Source organism: Bombus vosnesenskii, unplaced genomic scaffold (assembly GCF_011952255.1).
Source record: "Bombus vosnesenskii isolate JDL3184/JDL3185 unplaced genomic scaffold, Bvos_JDL3184-5_v1.1 scf7180000014105, whole genome shotgun sequence".
Taxonomy (NCBI): domain Eukaryota; kingdom Metazoa; phylum Arthropoda; class Insecta; order Hymenoptera; family Apidae; genus Bombus; species Bombus vosnesenskii.
Window position 1 is genome coordinate 853893 of NW_022883371.1, and position 26590 is coordinate 880482.

The 26590-nt window shown below is 32.8% G+C and overlaps 2 protein-coding genes across 5 annotated transcripts in view; both read left to right on the forward strand.

The window, feature by feature from the left end:
- The first annotated feature begins 3135 nt into the window (after positions 1-3135).
- On the forward strand, positions 3136-9757 carry LOC117239582 (protein spinster). 4 transcript variants are annotated; one of them, XM_033505279.1, is made up of 10 exons: positions 3136-3152; positions 3619-4020; positions 4115-4311; positions 4408-4559; positions 4646-4849; positions 4912-5046; positions 5134-5395; positions 5479-5577; positions 5707-5926; positions 9060-9757. In XM_033505279.1, the coding sequence occupies exons 2-10, from the start codon at positions 3810-3812 to the stop codon at positions 9137-9139; spliced, it is 1560 nt and encodes a 519-aa protein (XP_033361170.1). In that variant the 5' UTR covers positions 3136-3152; positions 3619-3809; the 3' UTR covers positions 9140-9757. The 4 variants fall into 4 exon arrangements, with proteins under 4 accessions (XP_033361170.1, XP_033361173.1, XP_033361174.1 ...); XM_033505282.1 differs by lacking the exon at positions 3136-3152 and adding an exon at positions 7630-7724 and having other exon boundaries at positions 3512-4020; XM_033505281.1 differs by lacking the exon at positions 3136-3152 and having other exon boundaries at positions 3514-3647; positions 3713-4020.
- A 1014-nt stretch (positions 9758-10771) lies between these two features.
- Positions 10772-26590, forward strand: part of LOC117239583 (diuretic hormone receptor-like) — a 75899-nt gene continuing 60080 nt past the window's right edge. Inside the window, exon 1 of the mRNA XM_033505287.1 lies at positions 10772-11099. Within this exon, the coding sequence (XP_033361178.1) occupies positions 10994-11099 (106 nt within the window). The 5' untranslated portion in view covers positions 10772-10993. The remainder of the gene's footprint in view (positions 11100-26590) is intronic.

The window sequence follows — 26590 nt, forward strand, 5'->3', positions numbered from 1 at the left end:
GGCTAAAGTAACCGATTGCACCGTGTGTTTCCGTCGATAATAAGCTCTACCGACGAATTATAACACACACTGGAAACACACGAACACGTTCGTTTCGATAATACAACTTTTTCTCTTGCAGCAACGGGCCTAACCCAAAATTACGGAACAATTGCGCGCGTAGCAAAATGTTACGTGCAAAACACCTCTTTTTTGTCACTTTTGCAATCACCATGTGGTTATCGAAGCAATCACGAGTATAGAAAGTGAGTTACATTTCATACATCCAGTAACTTCATCGTTAACGTCGTCATTACCTCTCTATTCTGTGAACGTTCATTTGTGGACCTGCGTGAACAATGCAAGCTCGTTGCTTTACAAGTTCACGATGTATTTATTGAAGACACACGTTACGTATTAACGACTTAATATCTCGAGATGGATAAGAAAAACGATGAAGAATTTAAACAACAAACTACAAAGTATTTGGACTTATTACCTAATCATTACATTTCACTATTTCCAATTGAATTAATTATGTATCGTTGTGTCTGTCTCTCGCTCACCTTCCCTCTATCTTCGTTTCCATTGACATTTCGAACACGGAATTTTGTGACAGGGTATAATCAAACCTCTAAACACAGTATCGTGAAGTTCGATTCTTTCGAATTCATAAAGTATTATATAACATGTTTAATCAATTTTACACTGGAATACCGTATTTTATACTTTAATTACGGATTTCGTATTTTCTTAATTTATGATTCAGGATGAAAAAATTACTTGGATACAATTGTTCCAATACCAAAAAAAAACAGAGGAAAGATTTCGGTTATTACATCAAGTATGTACTGATTGGTTGCATGGACTGTACTACTTAATGTGTCTGTAACGAAATGGAAACAATCGATCCTTGAAAACATCGATATAGATACTTTGCAGAAGCAAAATGACCGTAAAAACTGACATAGGTGCGTTAAAAGAGCGCTTCAAACAGAAAAGCTGTATTTAAAATTGTATTCATATTGTATCGAACATAATGCAGTGACGACAGTGAAAATGTATTTGCAAAGTAGGATTAAGCACAGATAAGTAAAAAAAAGAATGACGTTGTAAGATTCGAAAAATGAATTTACCATGTGTATTATAAGAAAAAACATAAATATTTAACGACAAATAAGAAATCTCAAGCTATCTATACGCTAGCCGAATATTGTATAAGCCTTTTGAGATCATTGTTATTACACATAGAAAGAATTAATATAAATGGTAGAAAGTAGTTAATCGATCGACGACGACGACGATGACGATGATAAGGAACGAGATAATAATATATTATAGTCATATACGACTAATATTATTAAACATTATATTTTATTAATTATTACGTATATATTATATATATATAATAATGATCAATTATTACCTATATTATATATATAAATATATACCAATTCAAAAAAATATATACATAGACATACCTATGTAAGTATTGTGTTATATAGAATATATGTTATTATGAATTCTTCTGCATTATTGTTTTCCATTATTTACACCTTCTACTCGTTACATAATATATATTACTTAAGAAATATCTAAGACATTAGTGATCATTAAGTTATCTCAATGTAATTGAGAATAGTAACCATTAATGAGATATGCGATTAAAATGGCTTGTATCGCGTAAAAACATGTTTTACGTAAACGATTAAACAACTGCAAATCGGTAAATTACATTTAAAGAAACATGTTCCTCCGTCATAAATGCGCTCGTAACAAGTAAATGATTAAATGTGTTTCATTATAATTATAGCATTGTATACTTGTATATGACAATTGTATTTTAAAAGTAAGAAGAGAGTTAGAAAAGTATCTTTTAAAATAAAGGCTACATTTTTGATTTGAAAAGATATAGTTTTTATTGCTGCTTTCTATTTATTTATCGCTTATTTATCTGGCATTATTATCTGGCAACATCCTTCCTATATCGCAACAGTAATTTATCAAATTCAAGCATAAAACAGTAAAATCTCAAATTTTTAACTAGAAGAGTATTTTACTAATTTACATTACTAACTAGTTCGCAATCAATAAGAAAGAAAAGAAAGAATGATAGAAAATTCTCGAGACACACGCGTTACTGTAGGCGTGTTTACAACACAGTAGAGTGTTTACAACACTCTAATAAATGTTAATTTATGCCTCCATATTTGAATATACGCAAGACTAATGACGAAAGGTTGCAATCATGTTGCAAGCTGCTGACGTATGATCACCCTTGTACTGTCTTTTTAACTCCATCAGGTGATTTGTATTTCCATGATCTTAGTAAAAGAATTGTGGACATTTTACAGACGCAACATTTCTTAAAGAAACGGAGTCAATGATCCAATGAAAAGACATAAGACTGCATTCATTACAATAAATGAAACATTGCCAAATCTCCATGAGAAGGCATCAGATTATTTGTTAGTCGACCTGTCATCCATATTCCATTTTTTTTATAATAATGTTCATTAAATGAATAAATGAACACGTATTAATTAGACAAACCTAATAGCTGTACGTAAAGAATAACGGGATAGCAATGAGAATAGCAGGGAATACTATATATACTATGTAATTAATAGGTCACACACTTCACACAAAATTACATGCTCTAACCGGTCTTTACAGTACGATGTTCAATAGTCGAATAATATTCTGCGACAGAATGTTTGTTTGTAAATTTGATATTGGTAGGAGAATGTTTAGCCGGGCACCAAGTCGAGTGTGTTCAAATCAGCGAATTCATGTAAAATCTGTGTACTGCGTCTATCAACAATAAAAGTACAATATTAAAAACATGCAAAAGAAATTAGAAATTGTATATTTCTATAATATTTATGTTCATCATTATATAGATTGAGTACACATATAGTTATATGCAACTGGAACGGTAATTTTGGAGAAAAATTGCTACGTATTTAATTTTTTTCCATTTTAGCATGTTCAGATCGCAGTCTTTGAAATTAAGAGTACCTGTTTTAAATATGTATGCATATTTATATGGCTGTACATTGTACATATTTTATATGTATGCAATTACGTACACATAACGAAGCAATACATGTATATCTCACACATGTAAGTATGTATATCGCTGCATAAGAAATGAAAGTTGCAGGTTGCAGGTTAGTAAACACTAACACTTTGAATGTATATCAGTTTTTTATATATGAAAGGAATATTGAAATACTACTAATAAAGTCAAGAACATGAGTAAAAGCAATTTGAATATTATTTAACAACAATAAAAATATTTGAATGTCGTTTAACTACTTTGGAATATTTCTACATTTTTCCTTATTAAGCATAAATTATATCTTAAGATAAAATTAAATGACAAAATAAAGATATTGCGAACGACAAGGATTTATTTTAATTCCGTATAAATATATCTATATAATTCTATATAAAATATGATGTATGTAAGTACTGTCGAGAAATTATAACGAAATGTTGAATTTTAATAGTTGTCAGACTTGCACATACATACATATTGTGGCACAGGCACGAATTGTGATATGCTATTGTTATGCATCTTATTTAACTGTAGAACATAATTTAAACGCATATTATATAAATTATTTTTGTTAGCTTCGCAGATAAGTGGCAGAAATGTGTTGGTACGTTGGTAATGATATTTCAGTATGTGAAAATTCATTGTATCGTAAAATGAAATCTGCTTAAGGTTATGCTACGATACAAGAGGGTTAAAATATTTTTATAAGCAATTAAATTTGTATCACTGTAAATAATAATTGGCACCGATACAAATTTTTCGAGTCATGGTTGATGAAGCAGTCACTCCAAATGTGTCGACGTACGAGTATCGTATGGTGAACGCTGAAAATGCTCACAATACTTCTAGAGAAAGACGAATAAAAAAAAGAGTAATGTTTCCGGAAATGAGAATGATCAGTAGGATCGACTGGATTACAGTCGGTGTACTGTGTTTCGTTAATTTAATAAACTACATGGATCGTTTTACGGTCGCTGGTCTGTATTTCGTTATAATATCTTAAAGGTTATGGTCATGCTTCAAAAAGTTGTGTTGTACAAAGGTATGTAAAGTCTGTTTTCAACGTTGCAGGAGTACTAACGGAGATAAAACATGATTTTAAAATCACTAATGATAAATCTGGGTTACTTCAAACTGCATTTATTTTAAGTTATATGGTGTTTGCACCCTTATTTGGGTATTTGGGAGACCGTTACAATAGGAAGGTTATTATGAGTAGTGGCGTATTTCTATGGTGTTTAACAACATTTATTGGATCCTATATGAAGGTAATGTTAGGAATGTTATTAACAAAAATCAAAGAACTGTAATAATTTAATTTAAAAAAGAATCCTTATACTATACAAAATAAAATTATATTTCAGACATTTGGATGGTTTCTTTTATTCAGGGCACTTGTTGGAATAGGAGAAGCGAGTTACTCCACAATTGCTCCAACAATAATTAGTGATTTATTTGTAAAAGATGTGCGTTCTAAAATGCTCGCATTATTTTATTTTGCAATTCCTGTTGGAAGGTAAATTCAAATTTTAATACTAAAGTAATAAAGAAACATAATTTTAATGTACTTAATGTTAATTTTAAAGATAATTTAATTTCCAGTGGTTTAGGGTATATAATAGGTGGTGAGGCAGCAAGAGCCACTGGTGCTTGGCAATGGGGTTTACGCATTACTCCATTATTAGGTGTAATAGCAATTATTTTATTGCTTGCAGTAGTAAGAGATCCTATTAGAGGAGAGAGGGAAGGTGGAGTTCACTTGTCAAATACTGCGTGGTCAAATGATGTCAAGGCATTATTGAAAAAGTAAATATTAAAGCAAATATATAATCTGTGTTTTATATTGCTATTACTTTTTTATCTTCTAGTCGAAGTTTTATGCTTTCTACTGCTGGATTCACATGTGTGGCATTTGTTGCTGGTGCATTAGCTTGGTGGGCTCCAACATTTTTACAATTAGGATTTGCATTGCATCCTAATGGGCATAATGTCGATCCAGATGAGTGTGTTTCTATTTTATTTCTTATTTATTTAACCTAAGCTATTCTATTTGTAGAAATTATAGCTTCTAATTACTTTAACTATTTCAGTGTAGCATACAAATTTGGATTAATAGGAATGGTAGCTGGCTTAATAGGAGTGCCACTGGGTTCACTTCTAGCTCAAAAATTAAGAGTACGGTGGCAGCAAACTGATCCTCTGATATGTGCTACGGGACTTTTAATTAGTGTACCATTACTGTTCTTCGCGACTATAACTGCTAATACAGACTCTGTCGCATGTTATATACTCATATTCTTTGGACAATTATCATTAAACTTAAATTGGTCTATTGTAGCAGATATATTATTGGTACGGTCCTTGTATTTTTACGTTCTATGTATTTTGTATATTAAATTCACTTTTCCAGTGATTGTTCTTTTGAAATCTTATAGTATGTAGTAATACCAACAAGGAGATCTACAGCAGAAGCTTTCCAGATACTTATTGCACATGCCTTTGGAGATGCAGGAAGTCCTTACCTTATTGGTTTGGTAAATATCTGTGCAAGTTTAAATAAATCGAGAATATATATTAAATCTTTATTTTATTAAATTATATATTTCATATTTGTCTATGTCACTATATTGTTAATTTTTGGCACATTTATTGATTGATTTCAGTTATCAGAAGGACTGAAAACAGTTCTTCTTTCAGACTTGAGTATAGACGGTCAAGTAAAAGACATAACAGACCAAGCTGACAATGCACTTCTTGAATTTCGCAGTTTGCAGTACGCTTTGTTTCTTACAATGTTTGTGGCAGTCATTGGCAGCTTATTTTTCTTCCTTACAGCATTGTACATACAAAAGGACAAAGCCTTAGTCGATCTTATGATCGCAGGTAAGTGAAACAGCGTTCATATATCTAAAATGAAAACGAAATTCTGTCTTAGCACCATATTTGCATGTCCGTATGAAAATTGCTACTAATCAGCTTAATGTATGATGTACACATACATACATATACACAAGTTGGTACAAGTTTTATGATTTTTTTGAAAAGTTTTTCATTGTCTTGTTTTGGGAGCATCTTTTTCAACCAAAAAATAATGCATTATTGCTTGTAGTATATTAGTTGCAAGATTTATGAATTATTCATGAAATAAATTACTAATTGCTAATAATTTTTTAATACCAAGTAATAAGATTAAAGGCATATTTCTTATTACCCATTGATTTACATTCTATAGAGGAAAACGTTGCGTGAAGTTAGAATATTGTTTTTATTAAGGGCTGTCATTAAAAATTATATCAGTCTTTTAAATCACGAGTAAATATAAAAAGAAAGTAATAATCTAGATATGATTAAAATGTAATTATTTTTGCACAGTGCATGAATTGTTCTCACGCTTGGAGTTAAATGGACAGTTTTTGAGAAAAAAAGTAAGAAAATGTTATAACTTCATCTTTTTTAACACGTTAAGCGCCCGAAATTATTAAATGCAATATGATTATAAAACTTGTCATACATCTTACTATAAAAATATGTCGAAGATGTTTATCTATTTAATATTTTTGAAACTAAATTGCTGTATGGTTTAAGAAAATGGAGGGAAATAGTATGAAATTGTCTTTTTGTTCTATAACTGCTTTTTTCAAAGAATCAAAGGCGCTTAACTTGTTAAAATTGATAGTTTTTTAAAATAAATGTTTCTTGAAAGTATCAAGCTTATGGATTTATTTTCATCAGAAGGTGACTGTTACAGATGATTGTTAAATCACCAATAAAAAAAGCACATTTTCCTCTTTTGTTTATTTACTTTGATTATTAATACCATGGCGCTTAATCTGTTAAAAGACATTGTTATCATCCTCATAAATAAATAAATATAATTTTGCTTTTGTTTAAAAATATTTTTCTAAAATAATCATGTAAGGCATATTGATAAATTTGAAACATTGTGAATATTACTAAAGGGATTTACTATTTAAGGTAACGTAAATTTATCCTATATTTTTTTATACTTTTAACATTTCAGTTTTTATATTTTGTTTTGTTTTTATAATAAATTGTAAATAATAAATAGTAAATCCTATATTAGAAAAATTAATGTAATATTCTTAGTGATGCACTCCGAAATACTTCGAATCACTTCGAATACATATATAAGTGTAGCGAAGGATTCAAATTATTTCGAACATGATTTTATGCTTTAAATTCTTGAAAGAATCATGATACGTCTTGTATTTTAACATATTTTCACAATTTGCTAGGGATTGAATCCTTGAAGTATCTATCAGTAAGTTGAAATTTATTTCATAAAGTTTCTATCTTATTTTATGCTCTGAAATTTCTAAGATTTCTTGAAACTTTAAAGAGTTCACATTTATAAAGCTTTAACATTTAATATTTATTATGATTTTCAAGGGTTTTAAGAATTTAATTATGTTCGAAGTGATTCGAATTTCCAGGATATTAAGAAATTTCGAATCGCCTCGAGATTGTGAAACGCCTCAAATGCCTATCACTAAATATTTTAACAGGTCTAACGTGAAATCAATATGAAGTTAATTTTATATAATATGGATACATCTTTCTTGCAGACAAGTATCTAGATTCTAAGAATAATGGGCAAGCTGAATCAACATATTTATAAATGGCATCATTGGGCCTTTCCTGATAGAGTGCTGTAAATCTGGTACATAATTTATTTTCATGATTTCAAATTTTTTTCATTTGATACGATAATCAGTTTATTAAGTTCAAAAATTGTTATAACCTGCTATTTGAAAAAGTTAGATTATAAATTTTATTTGCTATATTTAAATGATAAATAACAATAAATTCAAAGAATACTGTAATTATTAAAATTAATTTTTTTTTTTTTTTTGAGATATTATAAATCAATCTTGTAGTAATCTAATTTAAATTAATTATATCTTACATTTTCAATGGCCATTTGTATTTTGATTTAGATCATTAATAACATAGAAAAATTTGATCAATGTTGAACATTGAAATTGATTATCGAACTTATCTTCTCATTTATATTAATTTTTGTAAGTCATAATTCTCTTACATTTTTCAATTATTTTGCTTAATTTTATTTCGACAAGGACTCCACTCTCAACTATCTATTTTTATTTTAATTCTATCATTGGTCTTTTATTTATGTTATATTTATGCTTTATGATATATTCATGCTTTAACAATTATTGGGAAATGTATGAATTTAACATTATAATCTGTGCATTACGTAAAAACTGATGAAGCTTGCCTGCTAAGAAAAGTTACTTTATAGTATATTGCATAATCAGATATGTATAAATGTGTCTTGTTACTTTTGCATGATAAACGGTTGCATGTAAGGTGCTGCTGGCAGTACCACCTGGTATCTAACATACTAACACTTATTGTTGTTTGTGTAATTACAATCATTAGATTATTACCTATCATTTCAAGTTTAATTATATCAAAATTTTACGTTACATTCCATACTAATTGAAATTTATTATTATTTGAAGAAGGAGAAGGCAAATTTTCATTGAATTTTATATCAAATATGTTTCAGATTTTAACATAAAAATATATAAATAAATATTAAAATAAGTATCTAGAAATAACATTGAAAATATCTCGGTTTTATATTTGGCTTTAAGTTCTATTTCAAGATGTATCTGTGTTTGAAACATTCTGATATTTGATGTTCAATTGAATTTATAGTTGGCCTTATATTTTCTCTAGCAATAGTATATTTAATGGGTTACTTTGTTTGTTTTGCAATAATAAATAAGTAACAGTCACGAAGTATTATCTGTAGTTTTTATAAAACTAGAATAGATTAAAGCAACTATTTTTGTTCTAAAATTATTATACTCTACAATGTTACACATGTTATTGTAAATTAGCTTAGGAATAAAAATGAACTTGGAAATATATTAAGATGATGTTAATAATATGATATTGTCAACTTTGAAGGAAAAAGGGATTACTTATTGTTAATACATATTTTCACAAACATATTTTGTTCTAGGTGCAAATACTTCAGATTCAATGTACATATGTAATGATGAAGTTGAAAATGAGACACAAGATGATACGCAAAAACCGTGATGGTGAATGTTTTAAATATTTTCAGATTTATTGACTACAAGTAAATTATATAATTTGACATTCAAGTGTAACCATCGCAGCAACGAATATTTATTAAGTAGGGAGAAGTGTTCATTTGATCCAGAATGAGCAATTATTATATTATGACCCAACTGATGCAATGATAAAATGTTTTGAATACAGAACCTATATACCAGAAAAAATTTTTATGAATTTCATTAGTTTGTACTTATACTCAGAGAGGCAGTTATGTTAATAATGTACAAAAATATTAAGCTTGGCGAAGATTATATTTAAATAGATTAAAAGCTATTTAACATATATATGTATTATAGTAATTTTGCACATTATATTTTTATAGTAACTTTCATCTAACACAGAAAATACAATATTCTTGCGTGGTATGTAAAATAAATATTTATCGGTCGCGTCCTGTAACAAAATTGACATTTTGTTATTAAACATCTTTGTATTTGAAAAAATTAGTAACTCTATTCTTACTAAATGTTTATAATCTCACAATTTACGTGCCTTACATGCACTCGAAATATGTCTAATAAAATTGTTCAATTTAAATAATTCTTGTAGCGAGAGATATAATAAAATATATTGCGATAAGACATCTCTAAATAAATTATTTGATTAATATAATTTACTTAGTTTCAAAGTAAAATATGTGTGAAATTATATTTAGAAATGATAATAGTATTTATTTTTTTATCTTTAAAAACTGAAATAAAATAAAATATATCTTATTAAACAGTTACTTTGGTATGTAAGATCATAAATAATACTTTTATAATTCTCTCTCTATTTAATCATATATTTTTATGTATATTACATGTAATACTTCAATCTTTTTCGTTGTAATAACTATTTAAAAAAATATAAAATATGCGTTTTGTAATACTTTGTACATGAATTTTATTTATAAGCTCATTTAGTTATTAAAGAATTACTTCAGGCTATGATCTCAAAAGAAATCGTTTTCCAAATATTGCCTTAAACTAACTACGACTTTTCTAACCATAATTTCATTTTGAATAATGCAATACAATTAAGGCTCTTTGAAAAGCAATTGCATTACGATTTTTTAGAACGACTTTATCGCGAAAACAAAGTAGAGACTGTTGACAATGTTAATATTTGTCAAAGATAAGCCATTCGTTGGAACCTCCTTTTGACAATGTAAAGTATGCATAACTAGTGTATGGAGCATCATTACCATCGTAATATCTGCAAGTTTCAAATTTTCAGAAGGAAGAAAATTTCTTTCTTAATTTTCAAGCAACTGTGAATATAAAGGATTAAAATAATTTTGTGAAAAGAATTTGGCAACGCATAAAAGATTGCGCGGCATTTTAGAATCTGTTGCATAGTTCAATCACTATAGAACAAAATGTAAAAATTTTATTAGGGCGCCACTATCGACGCATCGAATATTTTGAAAGTATACCAATCAAAATAGGATTATTTCGCGGCACGTGTATCGTTCGAGGAATTCAGTGTTTCTTGAACAATTTCACGGACGAACTGTGTGGAATTTATGCATCGAATCCTCCAAGACGGTAAAAGCTCTAAATAAAGATTAAAGGTCGTAGTAGTTTCTGGAAATGTAGCGCAGCCCGGTATTACTTGTGGATAACGTGCATTAGTGTATAGTATACAGAGGAGGACGCGGGAGAAGCTGATTGGCAGATTACGTTTCATAAGCGACTGGAATAGTCGGTCAATCAAGATCGGCAATTTTCAAATTTTGCCGGCGGCTAGTAGTTTCAGTGGAAATTGCTTACCGGCACAGAAAGGGTCGAGACGATTTCGCAGAAAGTGTCGCGAAATTGCTTAATATCGTTAATGTTGATCGTCGCGGAGATAGATCTTTCGAAGAACGTTATCAAAAAACAACCAATTGTTGTTTTCAGAAGAAAATCACCAGATTTACGTATACTTCGTTTCAAAGGTATGATGTCCATTTCGTTTTATTATCTTTTTTGAAATTAATGTTTTTTGGCAATTTGGTTCGTAATGTGTGTGCATAATGCGATTGAATCAGGCGTATAAAAGGTAATGACAGTTAATTCAACGATGGTTATGTTCTATAGTAATGATTGTCTTCGGATGTTTTAACGATTATGTTTAACTTTATTACATTTTTTTCCGAAACATGATTTGATTCGAATAGATTATTTTTAATGACTTTGTACCTTCCAAAATTAGTTTAAGGTTTCGTGTAACAAAAATGGCCTTTAGAACACGTCAACAAGTTGAAGGTTAAAACCTTGAATATTTGCGTAAGGAATGATGACACGCAATGTATATGTGCTTTTAAGCTTATTCTAGATGTTATTATCATGTGTTCGTAATTTTGATCTCCCACGTAATTCAGATTGAATATTTTTTACACAAATATTTCCTAAGGGGGACAAATATTTCATAACAAAAATTTCACCTATTAATGAACTTTTGTTTAACGATTAAGCTTTTTGCTTAGATTACAAGTAATATCGTATTCTACATAGTTGAACTATATCATGTAACTGTATAAACAGTGGCCAATTTAAATGTAAACGAACACGAATCGAATGTAAACGAATCTGAACGATTTATGCTCGACTTGTAAAGTTCTATAAAATTGATAGTGCCTCGCTTAAACTTTTGCACTCATTTGAACGTTCTATCGTTACGTCTTTAAGATTCCAGCTCATTACCTTCTGAGAACGAGGTGAAACTCGTACCCCATAAATCGAAAGTCTTCGAGCAAAAAGTCCCCTGTAAATTGTCTTCCGTGCTTACCGTCGACGATCGTTAATTCAATTTTGCTGACTGTTTCCTTCAGTGATGACGAATTCATGTGGAAAATGTCTTCTTGTAATTCCTAGCGCCATCGTTTGTTCTCTCGTACAAACAAGAACATTTATATTATACTTTCATCATTCGAATAACAATATTATTCCTCGCGTTAAGTAGTAATAATAATTATACCTATATTATTTAGCTTCCACGAAACATCAACCTATCAGTTACTTTTAAGACACGTATCTTTGGACCGAACAGATTGTTTTCAATTGTGTCGTATTAAAGTTGTTTAATCATATACCAACATCAAAGCCAGAAAATCAATAAAAGTGTATTTATCATATTTCTCTCTTGCGTTCTCCCCAAGACAGCGATCCAACGAAACGTCGTATCTGTAACGAACAATTATGAATCATCAACGGCTCGCGTCTCCGGAAACCTATTAAACTATTCCTGGATACCAAATGTCGGTCATCGCTGTTATTTGGAACGGCGCACACCTGGAACAATAATTTCCTCTCGGAACCAGACTCATCATCGACAAACGTTGTTTTTCCGATTGTGTATCGGCCTTGTGTACGATTGCCGCGTCGGCAGTTGCCCTTAATTCTAAAATAACACTCGCCACCGCTCTCGAGGCAGGAAGACGGGTCGGTCGGTCGATCTGTTTTTTTATCGCCAGCCTTAAAGTGGCTGCCTACTATCCCGTTTAAACCTTATTCTCCGTTGCTCGGCATTGACGTAGACGGTAAACCATTTCTAGGTCGTGCAAGCTCGAGCGCCTTTTCGCGCGTAATATCACTCGTCCTCTAGCTTGCTGCCACTCGTCGTTTATCTTGCGAAACTTTAACGACTCGTGGCCAACCGCCATACTCTTTCCTCCATTCTTCCCTTTTTACCTTTCTTTTTTTCCATTCCTTCCTTTTCACGTTGCAGCCATAACGGAGACTGTGGCCTGTCGCGCCATAACGCGGGTTATACTACTGGAACTTGGACTTTCGTGCCACAGAATGGGCCGTTTAATGGCGAGGAGAATGATCTTTCCTGGATTAGAAAAGGATACGCGTTTGGTTAGTGGATTCTGGGTTTGTGGAATAGACGGAGCAGCTTCCCTTTTTAATTGTTAATGGATTTAATGGTAGTGGTGATTGTAGCGTTACTACGGTTGGTTTATTGTTTTACGTACGCTATACACCGTAAATATTAGGACAGCAAGGGCTGACAATATATTTCTTTTTGAAAATCTACGCTCTCTTGCACACGATAATTTAGTTACATGTTAATAGACTTCTATTTTATAATTTTATGATTTCGTAGGAAGTCGGATAATTAGTTGATTCGTAATCTGTGTGAAAGATGTTACAAATGAAATGTTTTCTTCACGCAATGTCAATGACATCCATTGGAAGTAGTTTCGTCGAAGCAGTTCCACATTCTTGGGAAGTAATTTCCTTCTTGTTGAACTTCTACTTGGATCGCTCGTTATCCAGATGTAACTGAGAACTAATTTAGATGTACTCCGGAAACATAGTCCAATATAGTTCTATGTAGTTCAAACCCGGCTCGGTTCAGTTATACCTAATCTAGATCTGATTTATCTTACACAGGTTCAAATGTAACCAACCCGTCTCTATCTGATTCTTGATACGTGCCATTCGAAATTGAATTTATACGGTTATAGCTACGTTATAAACACCTAACATTATTAATCGGAGTTTAACTTTAACACCACAAATTACTTCATCCTATATATGTATGTACGCTACGTTAGAAGGACATAATTCCGAGAAGTCAATTAACATTTGATGCGTATATCGTGGATCATTTTGCTTTATATATTCTATAATGCGTAAGGAAATAACTTCGTGATATTAATTAAAGTTCCATTTAAACAGCACAAATTATTTCGTTTTTCATAGATTACAATAGAAGGAGATGTCTTGAAAAATTATTTACATCTATTTGCATCTTTGTTCTGGTATTTTGAAGGATACAAGGAACGGTATTCTACAAAGGCGGAAAGAAAAGGTAAAACAGGTGTAGTCTCTTAAAAGAAAATAAGTTTTTCAAAGGTTCTCTTATTCTCTAGGTTGAAAGAAGAATGAATGAACTTTGAAAAAAAAATCCCAACTACAGCCAATTTAATGTCATTACCTTTAATTTTCACAAATATCAATAGCGTTCCAGCCGTATCAACATAATTACGCTTCTGGCTTCAACCCCGCTTGAAGTTTCTCTCCAAAGTTTCTCCCTTCTTCGATGTTTCTCTGTTCAAACGGTTCATAGTGGTAATGAAGTTACAAACTTTTTTGCAATGGACCTCGGTAGCTATCGATTGGGTAATTTTTCTTCCGAAGGAAACTTTTAAAGAAAACTGTTACCTTTCAACAGTCACGTCTCTCTATCCAGGAGATCGACGCCCAAAAAGGAACAGATTCGTTCAAATTGATCAACTTATTTAAGAACGAGTCGCGTTGGCATCGAGTCAAGCTTGGATTCGCACGTGTGGACTCGTACGAGTACAAAGTTGAAGTGAAATTGTTTAGATTCAAGTGACTGGAATAATCTGAACGAGGCTTTACAGTTGATCACACCAGTCCACACGATGGTTCTTATCTATATCGGTTTATAATAAAAACGGATCCATGGCTGGTCGTAAATTTCAAGTCGATCGTTCGATTTACGGTTTCTTACCGGGTCGTTTCGCGTTGTCGAAGAACGTCGGGATATCGTTGAAACAATAAGGCCAGTGAGCTCTGCTAGGGAGGATAGAAATCTCGAGTTCCCCGATCTCGTTAAAGAAAATGATCCGTTTGTTGGATGTAAGACAATTTCGAAAGAAGTTTTCCTTCAGAGATAGCGGAATTTATCGTTTAAAATTGCTCGAAAATCCCAGTTGCCTTGTTTCCTATAGTATTTACTGTTTGCTGTTGATTTTTGTTTGCCACAAAGCCGATATCCAAATACAGAAGTCATGAGATCGATGGCATTGATTTTCGCTGTTGGTATGTGATTCTATCGTTTGCATAATTGATATATTTTCGATGCTTGTATCGTGGTTATGTAACGTTAAATTTACGTGTTATTTAGGTAGATCGTATATTTGCTGATCGGTTTTTATAAAGAATCTACAATGGTAATTATTCTTTTTAGTAAAAAATGGCACTATAAAAATGGCACCTGTACATATTTAGAAAAGAGCGTGTAAGAAAAAGTAATACTTCGTTGGAAATTTACGAAGATTAATATTAAATAAAACTGAGTTTCGATCATCCTTCCATTCTTTAAGCTTCGTGAGTTTCATAGAAAAGGGTAGATGGAAAAGAGAATTATGTCGAGATAAAGTTTAAATAGTATAAAGTTTAGAGATTATAGAAGTAAGGTTTAAAGGATTGTGTTTCTTAATGCAATTTCAGTTCAAAAATAAAGAAAACGGTTTACATGTTTCTCGAGATAATAGAAAAATTACAGAGAAAAATTCCAGTGAAACTTAAACAACTGTTTCTTTCGAAAAAGATAATAAATTAGTAACAAGATACATTCGTCTTACATCGTTCGAACACTTATAAATGCTAAACGTTAGGATTAATATTTCTGTTTTACGTGAAACGTTTCTAAATCAATGCTTCTACGATACATAAAATCTTGCCATTTTTAAACACTTATGAAACGAGTACGATAAGTGGTTTCCATCTACTTTTTAATCAGAAACATTAGAACATACTAATGGCGCTTCTTGCGCAGATATAAAAAGGAAGCAGGCAAAGCACAAAAAGAGTTGAAACTCGAGAGCAAAGCTGAACGACACCAACATCTATTCGATACGTTTTTACCATTTTTATTCCGTGATTTCACCCAAGGAATTATGTCTACGTTTTATGCTATGTTCTTTATGGACTATATTAACAATACAATCAGCTTTAATTAACAGTTACGCGTTAAAGCTTGTAACGGAGCCCTTCTATATCGGTACAACAATCCAATGCGTAATAAAGCAATGGGGCAATAAAGCGTAGATCGATCTTTCGAGTTTGTCGAAATCACAATCTAGTAGAATACCGTAATTCACATACTAAATTACATCGATTAGCTTAATTACTCTCATTTCGTTCGGAGACCTACACGGGACTGGCAAATCGTAGATTAGTATTTGTGTTGTTTGACATTGATTTAGAACACTTCCATTGTGCTTATCAGATACTATCCGCACTATCAAATATCTGGAATAGCTCTGGCGCTTTCATTTTTACGTTATCTTTATTTAGCATTATTTTTTACTATTTTTATATTTGAAGATGCTGTATGACTAAAAATGGACAAATTTAAAGTAGTTAGAAGTAGAAGATAATGGAAAGACGTAACTGATGAAGACTTTGTAGAAGTCAAATATAGTTATATTACATTTATATGTAGCTAACATTATAGTTACACGGTTATATATGCCGGGTTAACAGAATTTAAGGCGCGTAACGATTCTTCGTTTGAATTAGCCATCGTTTTACAAAACAGAGATTATATTTACGCGTTTATACAAGATTTTACAAAATATTATGAATATTGAGTTTAATGAATAATAAGATTAACAAACAATAAGTTTAATTAATGGTTAGATTAAAGAATAATAAGTTTAACGAATAATAAGTTTAACGAATAATGAGATTAACGAATAATAGGTTTTACAAATAATAAGTTTTAACGAATAATGAGTTTAATAAACGCTATTAACAATGTACTTGGGTTCAAACGAATCCACGGTCAACGGGATAACTCTTTACTATGCGTAGAATAATTTTAGACACAAAAATACGATTGCTGAGACACTCGGTAAACTGCTCAATGTATCACTTTCCAAGGCGGTCACACGAATGATGATCTGATGAAAATCTTTCTCGCTGTACGACTGCATTTGTTTGTTATATGCTCACTGGAAGCATCGAGAGTTCCAATGGCCGTTGCTAGGCAGTTTCTGTCTGGAATTTGATTCCCAATACAACGTGTGTCCCATTATATCGACATCTCCAAAGTACAATTCTATGTGATTTCTAGGGAGAACTGTACAACCGATCCACACCTTCGTCAGGCAAAACGTTTATCCCGTGACCGTGGCTACGTTCAGCGACTAGTTGTCACCTCGAACCCAATTTCGCTATCACAAATCTCGAACAATTACAATCAGATCGAATGACAAGAACTGCTTAATTACAGCTATGATAAAATCTAAGCTAAAACATTAGAGGACTTTTCCCTAAATCGCAAAGGGAAGGCTCCGGTTTTCCTTTCATCTCCGACATATAATTAATATAACTATTTTAGTTATATTATAGTTTTGGCTATGTTCCGATATTTTACGAGGAAAATGTCCTTTTCTTGGCAGAAGAACGAAACCGCAGCATCCGTGAAACAGTAAAGTCGTGACATGCGCGTTCATGTGTTCGTTTTTTTATTTGTAAAAGCGGCATAAAATACGAATACCAGGTAAGATGTATTGGATTTTAACGAATTGTTTTTGATAGGGTGGAAACGTTTTAAAGGGCAGCAATACGAAACGCATAATCGTTAACGGCGCAAGTAAAAGTTACGCGTGAGTTATCGAGCGTTTAAATATTCTACGCGTTTAGAATACAGCGACGCGATGAATTTAAAAGCGGGAATTTTCCTTGAGAAAGTTTCCTTTTGCACTAAATTTTATGTTAATTGAGCTTTCGTGCATAATTGAACGGCATTATTAACGATCAGTAAAGGTTAAAAAATACAAAGAATGCACGTGGTAATCGCAAGAAATGCGACGAAAGGGAGGGAGAGAAAACATTCTATTTCTTCGCATGAATATTTACGATCGATTATTACTATATGCAAAACTGCACGAGCATGTAAAGTAATGCTAATCGCAGTAAATGAGGTTTAAACAACAACGTACACACCGAAATGTTAATATCAGGTCGCGTAACTTGTGTAACAACGATAGCAGCACGGTACGAAGGTATTCGGCATGATCAGCCAACTAACAAGATCATTTGCAATCACGAATGTAATTTCAGGCCCTTCCTTTATTCGCGTACATCGAAATACCAAGCCTTCGTTTGAAGATTTTGATACTTTCATTTACCTGGTACACTTTCATATACATTCGGCTATTTGGGTTGAGTGGCCGATATTTTATATTTTATTTTTGCACCTTATCATATCTAAGTATCTATCCAATGGCGCTTCATGTTATGTACGTGACAGTGAATTGTGTTTAACTTTGTCTGACGCATAATAGAATTGTCGCACTTACAGCCTTGAAGAAGAAAATAGCTTTGAGAAATCTTTTTTGATTATGTTTCTTGATAGAAATGAATTCAAATTTATTCAAACACTTTTGTTGTAAGTTGTAATGTTTGTCAGATTTATTCCCGACCTTGTACTATAGATGCACGCAAATAATGTTCATGCACGTGTCTGTTCGAGCGTAAAATAAAGCAGTGAATTTATTATTACAAGAGCATACAAAATTTGCTGTTTAATTATTCTAAGAACGCTACATTCTGTGAACTATTTTCTACGTAGAAACATTTCTCAAAAGTATATACACATTTAGCTTTTCTCTTCTCCGTAGTTTCTACATTTCTTTCTGAGGTAGTACGTGTCCGATATTTATTACAGATCCATAAATCTGTCGGTAGAAAGTAACTTACGAAGTATCTTTGTCCTAAATTCAAAAGCACTCGGCAGAATTACAAGGATAAGCGATAGAATCAAAATTAAAGTTTAGCGAAAAGCTGAAGATTAAATTGGTAAATTAAAATTCATTTCTCGATTAAGAATCAGTTGCAACGATAAAACAAATTTTAATACGTACCCATAATTTATAATAGCTACCAGTTATTCTCGTAATTGAATAAAAATTCTAACACGAATAAGTAACTTTATATGAATTTAATTTCAAGTTTGGTGCGTGCAGCTATGTTAAATAGTTATTTCAAGTATGTACGCGTAGGCTGTTACGTTTCGCAAGCGCATTACCTTGGACCGACGCGCGTTCCTTTTGCGGAACGTAAACTCACTCGGCCATTCGGAGAAAGTATGTGCACTTAGAAGCTTTATTTTCGTTTGGAAAGCTCGCCGCGCGTTATTCTAAAAACTCTAATACCACCAGAACGATAATTAATTAATACGCTGGAAATCTCGGTAAATTAGCACCAAGTATCTGAATTAAGCAAACCTTAGCCAAGGTAATATAATAAATGATACACACTGTGTCCTTTAAAAATGATGAGACTAAACCGAGAATTTCAACCGAGTTGCTAATCACCCATTGTAATGGTCCCGCTGCAAACACATTAACACTTTGACTGCCACGTTGGTCATATACGATATCATTGGTCATTGGTCATTGGTCATTGGTGACCGGAGCGCTTCAACTTCTTACAATTGTAAAAATTGAATGAAAATTGACAGTCAGGGCATTTTGAATATAACCGATAAATGGAAGATACTTTGAAATAAAAGGTGCCCCATTGAACAATTAAACATTTTTATTAGAACATCAATAAAAAAAAAATGAGAACAAATCTTGCATCTAACGGTACACTGTGTTTGTATCCATATCTTTGAGGGGCAATCTACGAATATTGTTATAAACACACCTTAGAAAATAATCGTAAATGCTGCTTTATGTGGAGGATTGTTCGAGGATAGATAATGCGAAATAACGAGAGCGAGAAATTGCTGTCACAACCCGTCAAATATATTTCGATTAAATAAATAAATTAACGTACATCCGAATACGTGAGTCGTTAGTATAAAGTACAAATCGCGAAATAAGATAGCGGAATAAATACTCGTAAATGCTCGTCGCGTAACTCGATAAATACTCGTGAGATACTCGGAGATACTGTTCGATACTCTGTCGCTCGCGATCGCGTCCGTTTGTTTATACTGGTCGGGAGAGAGTCGGAAAATTCAAATTCGTCTTCATTCGATGGTTGCATGTAGCGGCGACATTGTTTTGCCCGGAGTTTGTTTATCATTTCATTTCTGCGTCAAGGCTGAGTCAATGTCCTGAGGTAAAACAATAGCATGAGTCGCTCTCGACTCGCGTCGTCCCTTGATTCCTGTGCCGCTACGTTTATAATCCTATAATCGAAGTTAGAAGTGTGAACATACCTTACTATTATATATAGATGAACATACCTTACTATTAAACAGGGTGGTTGGTAACAGGTGGTACAAGCGGAAAAGGGGCGATTCTACGCGAAAAAAGAAATCGAAAATATAGAATAAAAATTTTTCGTTTGAGGCTTTGTTTTCGAGAAAATCGACTTTGAATTTTCGTTCGGTACGCGTGCGGTACGTTATAACGGATCTCACTGTAGATCGTTGTCTCGATGGAAAAATTAAAAAAAAAATTTTTTTTCTATATTTTCGACTTCTTTTTCGCATAGAATCACCCCTTTCCGCTTCTATCACCAGTTACCAACCGCCCTGTATATAGAATGAGCAAATACCGTTTACTAATATCTTCTACACGTTTCAACGATATATTCTGGACGTTCTGCTTGCGACGAAACAACGAATGCGAATGGTTTGTTGAAATAAACGAAGCCTTGTTATAATATGTCGCTATCAACTGTTAGCAAGGCGCCACGGTGGTCACCCGTGACCACCAATAAGATAAACGGTCCATCGGGGAAGAATGTTGTCTTACATCATCAATTTATTATTATTTTGCCATTATATGCTTTGAATAATAAAAATACTCCCGTGACGTCCTGAGCGAAACATGTGATTTTGGCGTAGCAGTCAAAGTGTTAAAATCGTTTCTGTTCCGAAGAAAAAGATCTGGAGTTTCATCGTTAAGAATGAACGACACTGATATTATAGAATAAAAGGCAGATGATCGACGCAATGAGTAGTTGGTGCATCGAACATAGAATAGCATATAGAATAGCAATCGAGCATAGAAAGATTAATGTAAAACGGTTTGTTAACGAGTGCAACGGAAGATAGAAGAGAAGAGGGAGAAGCGAAAAGACAAAATGGAAAGTTGAGAGATGAGATGGATCAACGAATCTAATTACGCTGAAGTTAGGGCTGTTCACCCTGGAAAGTAGGTTTGTTACGGGCGTGTCTATCGAATAGTATAATATTTAACCAGAATTTAATTAGTCGGTGTATGTCGATGATTAAGAGGATAGTTTTCGCTAGTTTGATTAAGCTTTTGCAAGCTGCAGTGAAAATTGTGTATTTACAGGACAAAACGTATGCCTGGACTTGGTTTTAGTATCGTTTCCTTAATTTTCTCGCTTCTTTGGAAAGTAGCGAAGAGAACGTTCAAACGTATTTTGTCTTGAGTAAAGAAAACGTTACTTCCTCCGTGTTTACCTTCTTGGTCCTTTTAGATAATTATTCCATCCACTTTGGCGCGATTAAAACTCGTTAAAGGAATAGGCGGAGGATCGAACGTGCTGAAAATACGCTGTTATCTGGTTGAAGCAACAATTTTCTTGATAGTAACAGGTAAACAAGATGCTCTTCGTTTAGTCCTCTCGGCACATGATCAATCCGATGCTGTTTCAATTGCACGTTCGAATAACGCGACGAGTCGAGGCAGAAGAAAAGCAACAGTAAATTTAATAAAATTAAAAGGAATTTCCCTGGTTTTCGGATACGGTATAAACACAGTTTTGTTGGATTGAAAATTACTTTGAATCGTTTCTTCTAGTGGAAAAGCAAAAATTTTCGAAGTTTGGTCCTTTGAATGTTCCTTCGTTTAAATTTTCCGTAACCATAAATATTTTCACAAATTTAAGCTGGAAACTAACTAGGAGGCATTTCCTTAAGAATCGGTACGTCCAATTATTTGACCAAGCTTTATAAATATGCCTGGTAAACTTACCTTTGTTAAGGGCTATGATCCTATTAAAACAATGTAGAAATTAAATTCAGAAAGCTAGCTGTTAGTGTTCTAGTTTCGAACAAATCGACCATTTGTGATATAACCATTCTAAGCTTTCGTTTCGAATATTCTAAACATTCGTGATAAACTTGTATATTAGTTTATTTTCTAATCGATTATACTCGATACGCACTGATTTATTCTTAGAATTATTGTACACCATCCATTTCGCGTTTATATGCATTTTGCTTTCGCACACGTCGCTGGCGTATCACGTGCCTATACTTTTTCACAGGATTTTCACGTGGATCTTGTTTGGAGTTGGCCTTAAGAAAGGCTTTTGTGCAAACAGCAACCAAGACTTGCTTTCTTCAATGTTATCATCGATCTTTATACGTTTTATCTTAAACTTTCATTGTTCGGCACGAAACCACTCTAAATATGTGATTAACATCGGCTGTCTTGTTCTTTCCATTCTACGATCTTATGTCAAGGATAGAAAGAGTAGAATAAACGACCAGAAGTAGCTATGTAATGTGTTACGAGATACTTTCTTGCAAATTTTTATGACTAAAGACAAGTTTTCTTTAGTATAGAATTTAAAGAGGTGTGGGATTTCCAACGTACATGGTACTATTCATATTCTATTGCCAGATATTTCCCTCTTTTTAGCTTTTTTTCCAAATGAAAAAACATATATGCACATATGCACACATTACTATTTTATTATTTCAAGTAAAAACGCGAAAAATTTTTACATATGAAAGCTGTTTTATTTGTTAGAGAAAATTGAATAAAATGTTAAACCGAAATTTTTCAGCTATGCATAGAGGCAGCTTGTATTTTTCATTTGTATCAGTATCAACGTATTTTTTTTTCAATGGGCCTATAACGATAATAAAATACGTTAACAATTTCGATAGAAGATAATTTAAATACTAAAGAAATAAATAACTCGGGTCGTTCTTTTGTCGTTTTACTACGCCACGAAAGAAGTAACATTTGCCTAATTGTATCAGTTGTATCGGTTCTCCTAGCTTCCCATCCAATTTAATTTATCGAAATTTTCATTCATTTATCGAAATAAATTTTCTTTTAGTTTCTAACGATAAAAATACTCGTAAAATAAAACATTGAGAGTTGTTATAGTAATTATTGGAATAACGTAATAATACGAAATACTTTACTATTTAGCTGACTGTTAAATCTTCTAAATAATTTCGATCCTTATACAAAGATAATTGACAAAGGAAATATCTGCAAATATTTTGGTTACCGTGGAAATTGCCAACTGGTACACTTTCATCGATGCTTTCGTTGTTCCTTTTAACGATTTAATATCGTCGACCCTTCGTAAATTAATGAATTCTCCTCGATCTCTCCGTTCTCTTTTTCCATCGGATCTCGATATTTGCATTGACAATGAATATTGCATGGGAGAAAAATAAATGTGGAATTTATTAAATCCAGCATGACCATGTTTGCTGACGATATAATAATTAACGCGACAAAAGGATAAAGTTCGAAATAAAAATAATAATAAATGTATGTGCGTTATAGGCAAAAGCATGCATACATGCCATGAATATCTGGAAATGCTGATAAAAATAGCGAGAAATATGATTTCTCCATCAAAAAAAAAAAAAAAAAATATAAAAATTCCACGTCGATAGACGACACGAAGTATCTACATGCGTATCCGCTCGCTCGTTCATCGTAACGATCTTCCTGGCCACTGATAATATGGCAAAAAAGTTTGCACATTAAAAACCAGCGTTACGTTAACAACATTCTACTCGCTATTTTTGTCAGCCTACCTTTTATAACATATCGCAATAATTTTCTAATAATTTTTTAAAAATAAACAGCATGACAAAAATGTATATAACGGTGTATTTTTTGGTTTTGTATATGTATACATTTATATGCATACGAATTATTTAATTCATCTGTAAAAGGTGTTTTATTTAATATACGAAGAAAATGTGTAAAAAACAGCGCGTTAGAAATAATTGATACAAGTATAGTTTTACTTAATCAAAATAATGTTTATCAATTGTAAATATCGATTGCAAGCTTAATCGGCAATATTGGCACACATTGATGCATGATCGGTGGTTTCTAATTTAAAGTGTATTTATCCGAATGCGTCTCATTCAATTTTATTAAAATATGTGACGTACCGATATTTCCTAAACACCTACAACTTGTTTTTCAATTAAATTTCTACAAATTTATATATAATAATTTGCGAAACATTTTTACCGTTTCGAAATAAATAACGATTTTATCATTGAAACAATTTTAGAACGTTTAACAATTTAGTGGAATACGTAGAAACTTTTAAAGGCAAAACTTCTTGAAATCTTATTTATCCATTAATATTTCTTATCCAAAGTTGTTGTACCGCTAATTTGTGTGTCTAACATTTTTAATGAGGATTGACTGGAATATAAAGAGATACATATTTTATGAAACATAGTTTCTATTTGTCATTTTACGGTCTTATGACTTATTTAATCGAAAATTTTCATTACGATGAATCATTATACAAACATGATAAGTAACGGAAACGTAAAAAATTTTCTTTCGCGAATTTCTAGATAAAAAAAAATAACAATGTTAGAATATTTATATTTACTTTAAAGATTTAATTAGAAAAGTAGAGTTAGTTCGATCTAAATAAATTATTCCTTGGCCATTAGTCTACGATTGTTATTCTATCTCTAAGGAAATTTTTAATTAAGAGAAACGATCCACTTGAGAGATTGAACCTAATAGAAACAAAGCCACGTTGAATTCAAACAGATAACAGCTCAATTGCTTTCTTTTTTTATTTATTGTTTTATATTTGAAAAATCTGGTTCAGTAAAAATCTGCGAATCACCAGCAGATTCAAAAAGACGTAGCAACCCAATCGCGTTCTTTCACAAACTCGAATATAAGAAAAGAAATCTAATGGGAAAGTTATTCGCAATCGCTTTCTTTCTCACAGCGGATCTTATACATTTGTCGTAATCCTCGTGTTGCTTATCGTTTCCTATCGACGCACCCTCCAAGGCACCAACCGAGTGACTTTTTGCTGGACCATAGCTACAGATTACCGTGTCAGGATATTTCGAAAGAGAAAAAAGAAAACGAGACTGACGCGATAAAAGAGTGCTCGCGACTTTTTCGCTCCCTGGAAAAAAAATCGATGCTCGAATTGCTCCGTAAATTTTTCTATCATGCTAAGCGTTGCATTTTCTTCGCATTGATTAGGACGAAGGTGCTTTATTGAAAATAAGAATACGAAGCACAACCGCGATATTATCGCTTGAAAAATTCTCGTTTAAATGTCAGTTCTTTGACTGTAGAGTACATTTTGCCGCAGCTTTGAACGAGAATGAGATTCTCAATGTAAGAATTGAAGAGAAAATGACCAGTAATTTTTATTTCATTTAGTCTTCTTAATTTAAAATTCACAAAGAGTATACTTAATTCTTTTCAATGATAAAATGAGGAAACGATCTTGAAAGTCGGTAAAGGGTAATTCCTATCGTAATCAGACGCGTTAGTTCGGATTTTTTCCACCGATACTCGGTAACGAATATCGGTCGAACGAATTTTCTCTGGGTGAAGGTTGATCCGTGCCACGTGTTCGGTAATCGATGACGTTTCTGATACAGGTCGGTCGTCTTAATTCCAGGTGTCAGCGAAATCTCAATTCGAGTCGTCAACGTGTGAGAAAGGAAGAAAAGTATTAGGAAGAAGACGGACGTAGTCTCAAGTTCTCTAGAAGAACGTCGCCACGAATATTGTTCCTGAAGAAAGAGGACAACTATATAAGTATAATATTTGGACACCCGCGGCAATTTGATCAAAAAGTTGATATTTTTCTCATGTTTTCAAAATTATCATCGAAGAATGTTTCTCTACCGTTGATTCTTTGCTTTTTGCCATAACCGAGGTCGAATGTTCCGCTGTTAAACTGAAACAAGAAATATATCTGCACCAGCGATGTTCATCTGTAGCAGATAGCAAGTACTTCACGCACCTGCACATTTAGTTGCACCAACATAGTATAATCAAGCATTTTTTAAAATTTTACATCGACTTTCTGAAAAATACAGACAGACTCATGATAGAACACGATCAATCTCGCGTCACCATCTACGTGAAACATAAAGCGTTAAAGCCAAAGAAAATAATCAAGCAGAAAAGAAGCTTTAAAGTAAAGTCTAAAGTAAAGTAATCGGAACAAATTCGGAGAGAAGAAAAGGTGGAAACGAGCGCCCGAAACCACAATAGATCACCCATACAAGGATAAACGGTGGCTAAAAAAGAAGACGAGAAAAAGAAAAAGAAGAAGGAAAGGAACGATCGGAGTAAAAAAATTGTAAAGGCGAAGAAGCAGGTGAAACGGTAGTACGAACGAAGCTTATGGGGGTAAAGTGAGTTGAACGCGAGCAGAGGATAAATAAGGACGAGCAAAACGTGGAGGCAGAGGAGAAGAGAGAGGATAATGGTGGCGCATGCTCCTCCTCGTTGTGCACGTATCGTGGAGCAGGCAGTTGCCCTCGTCGGCTCCAGGTACACGCGAAAATCCATATCGCCGCCGTGTAGCGTCTCCTACGGCCGTTGACAGACTCCGCGGACACGCCAGAACCTCTCGATCGGGCGTCGCAGTGAGCGTCGCGACGCAGCTTCCTCGACACTTCCGCGCCGCTTCTACGGAGTAGCCTCTTACACTGCTTCGAGCACGTGCCCTAAACAGTCGCATGTCACTGCTCGCC

Excerpts from the sequence above, each read along its gene's own strand:
- LOC117239582 (XM_033505279.1), top strand. The coding sequence starts at position 3,810 with ATGGTTGATGAAGCAGTCACTCCAAATGTGTCGACGTACGAGTATCGT. Across the intron at positions 5,396-5,478 it reads TTGTAGCAGATATATTATTG|TATGTAGTAATACCAACAAG; the intron begins GTACGGTCCTTG and ends GAAATCTTATAG. Across the intron at positions 5,578-5,706 it reads GTCCTTACCTTATTGGTTTG|TTATCAGAAGGACTGAAAAC; the intron begins GTAAATATCTGT and ends GATTGATTTCAG.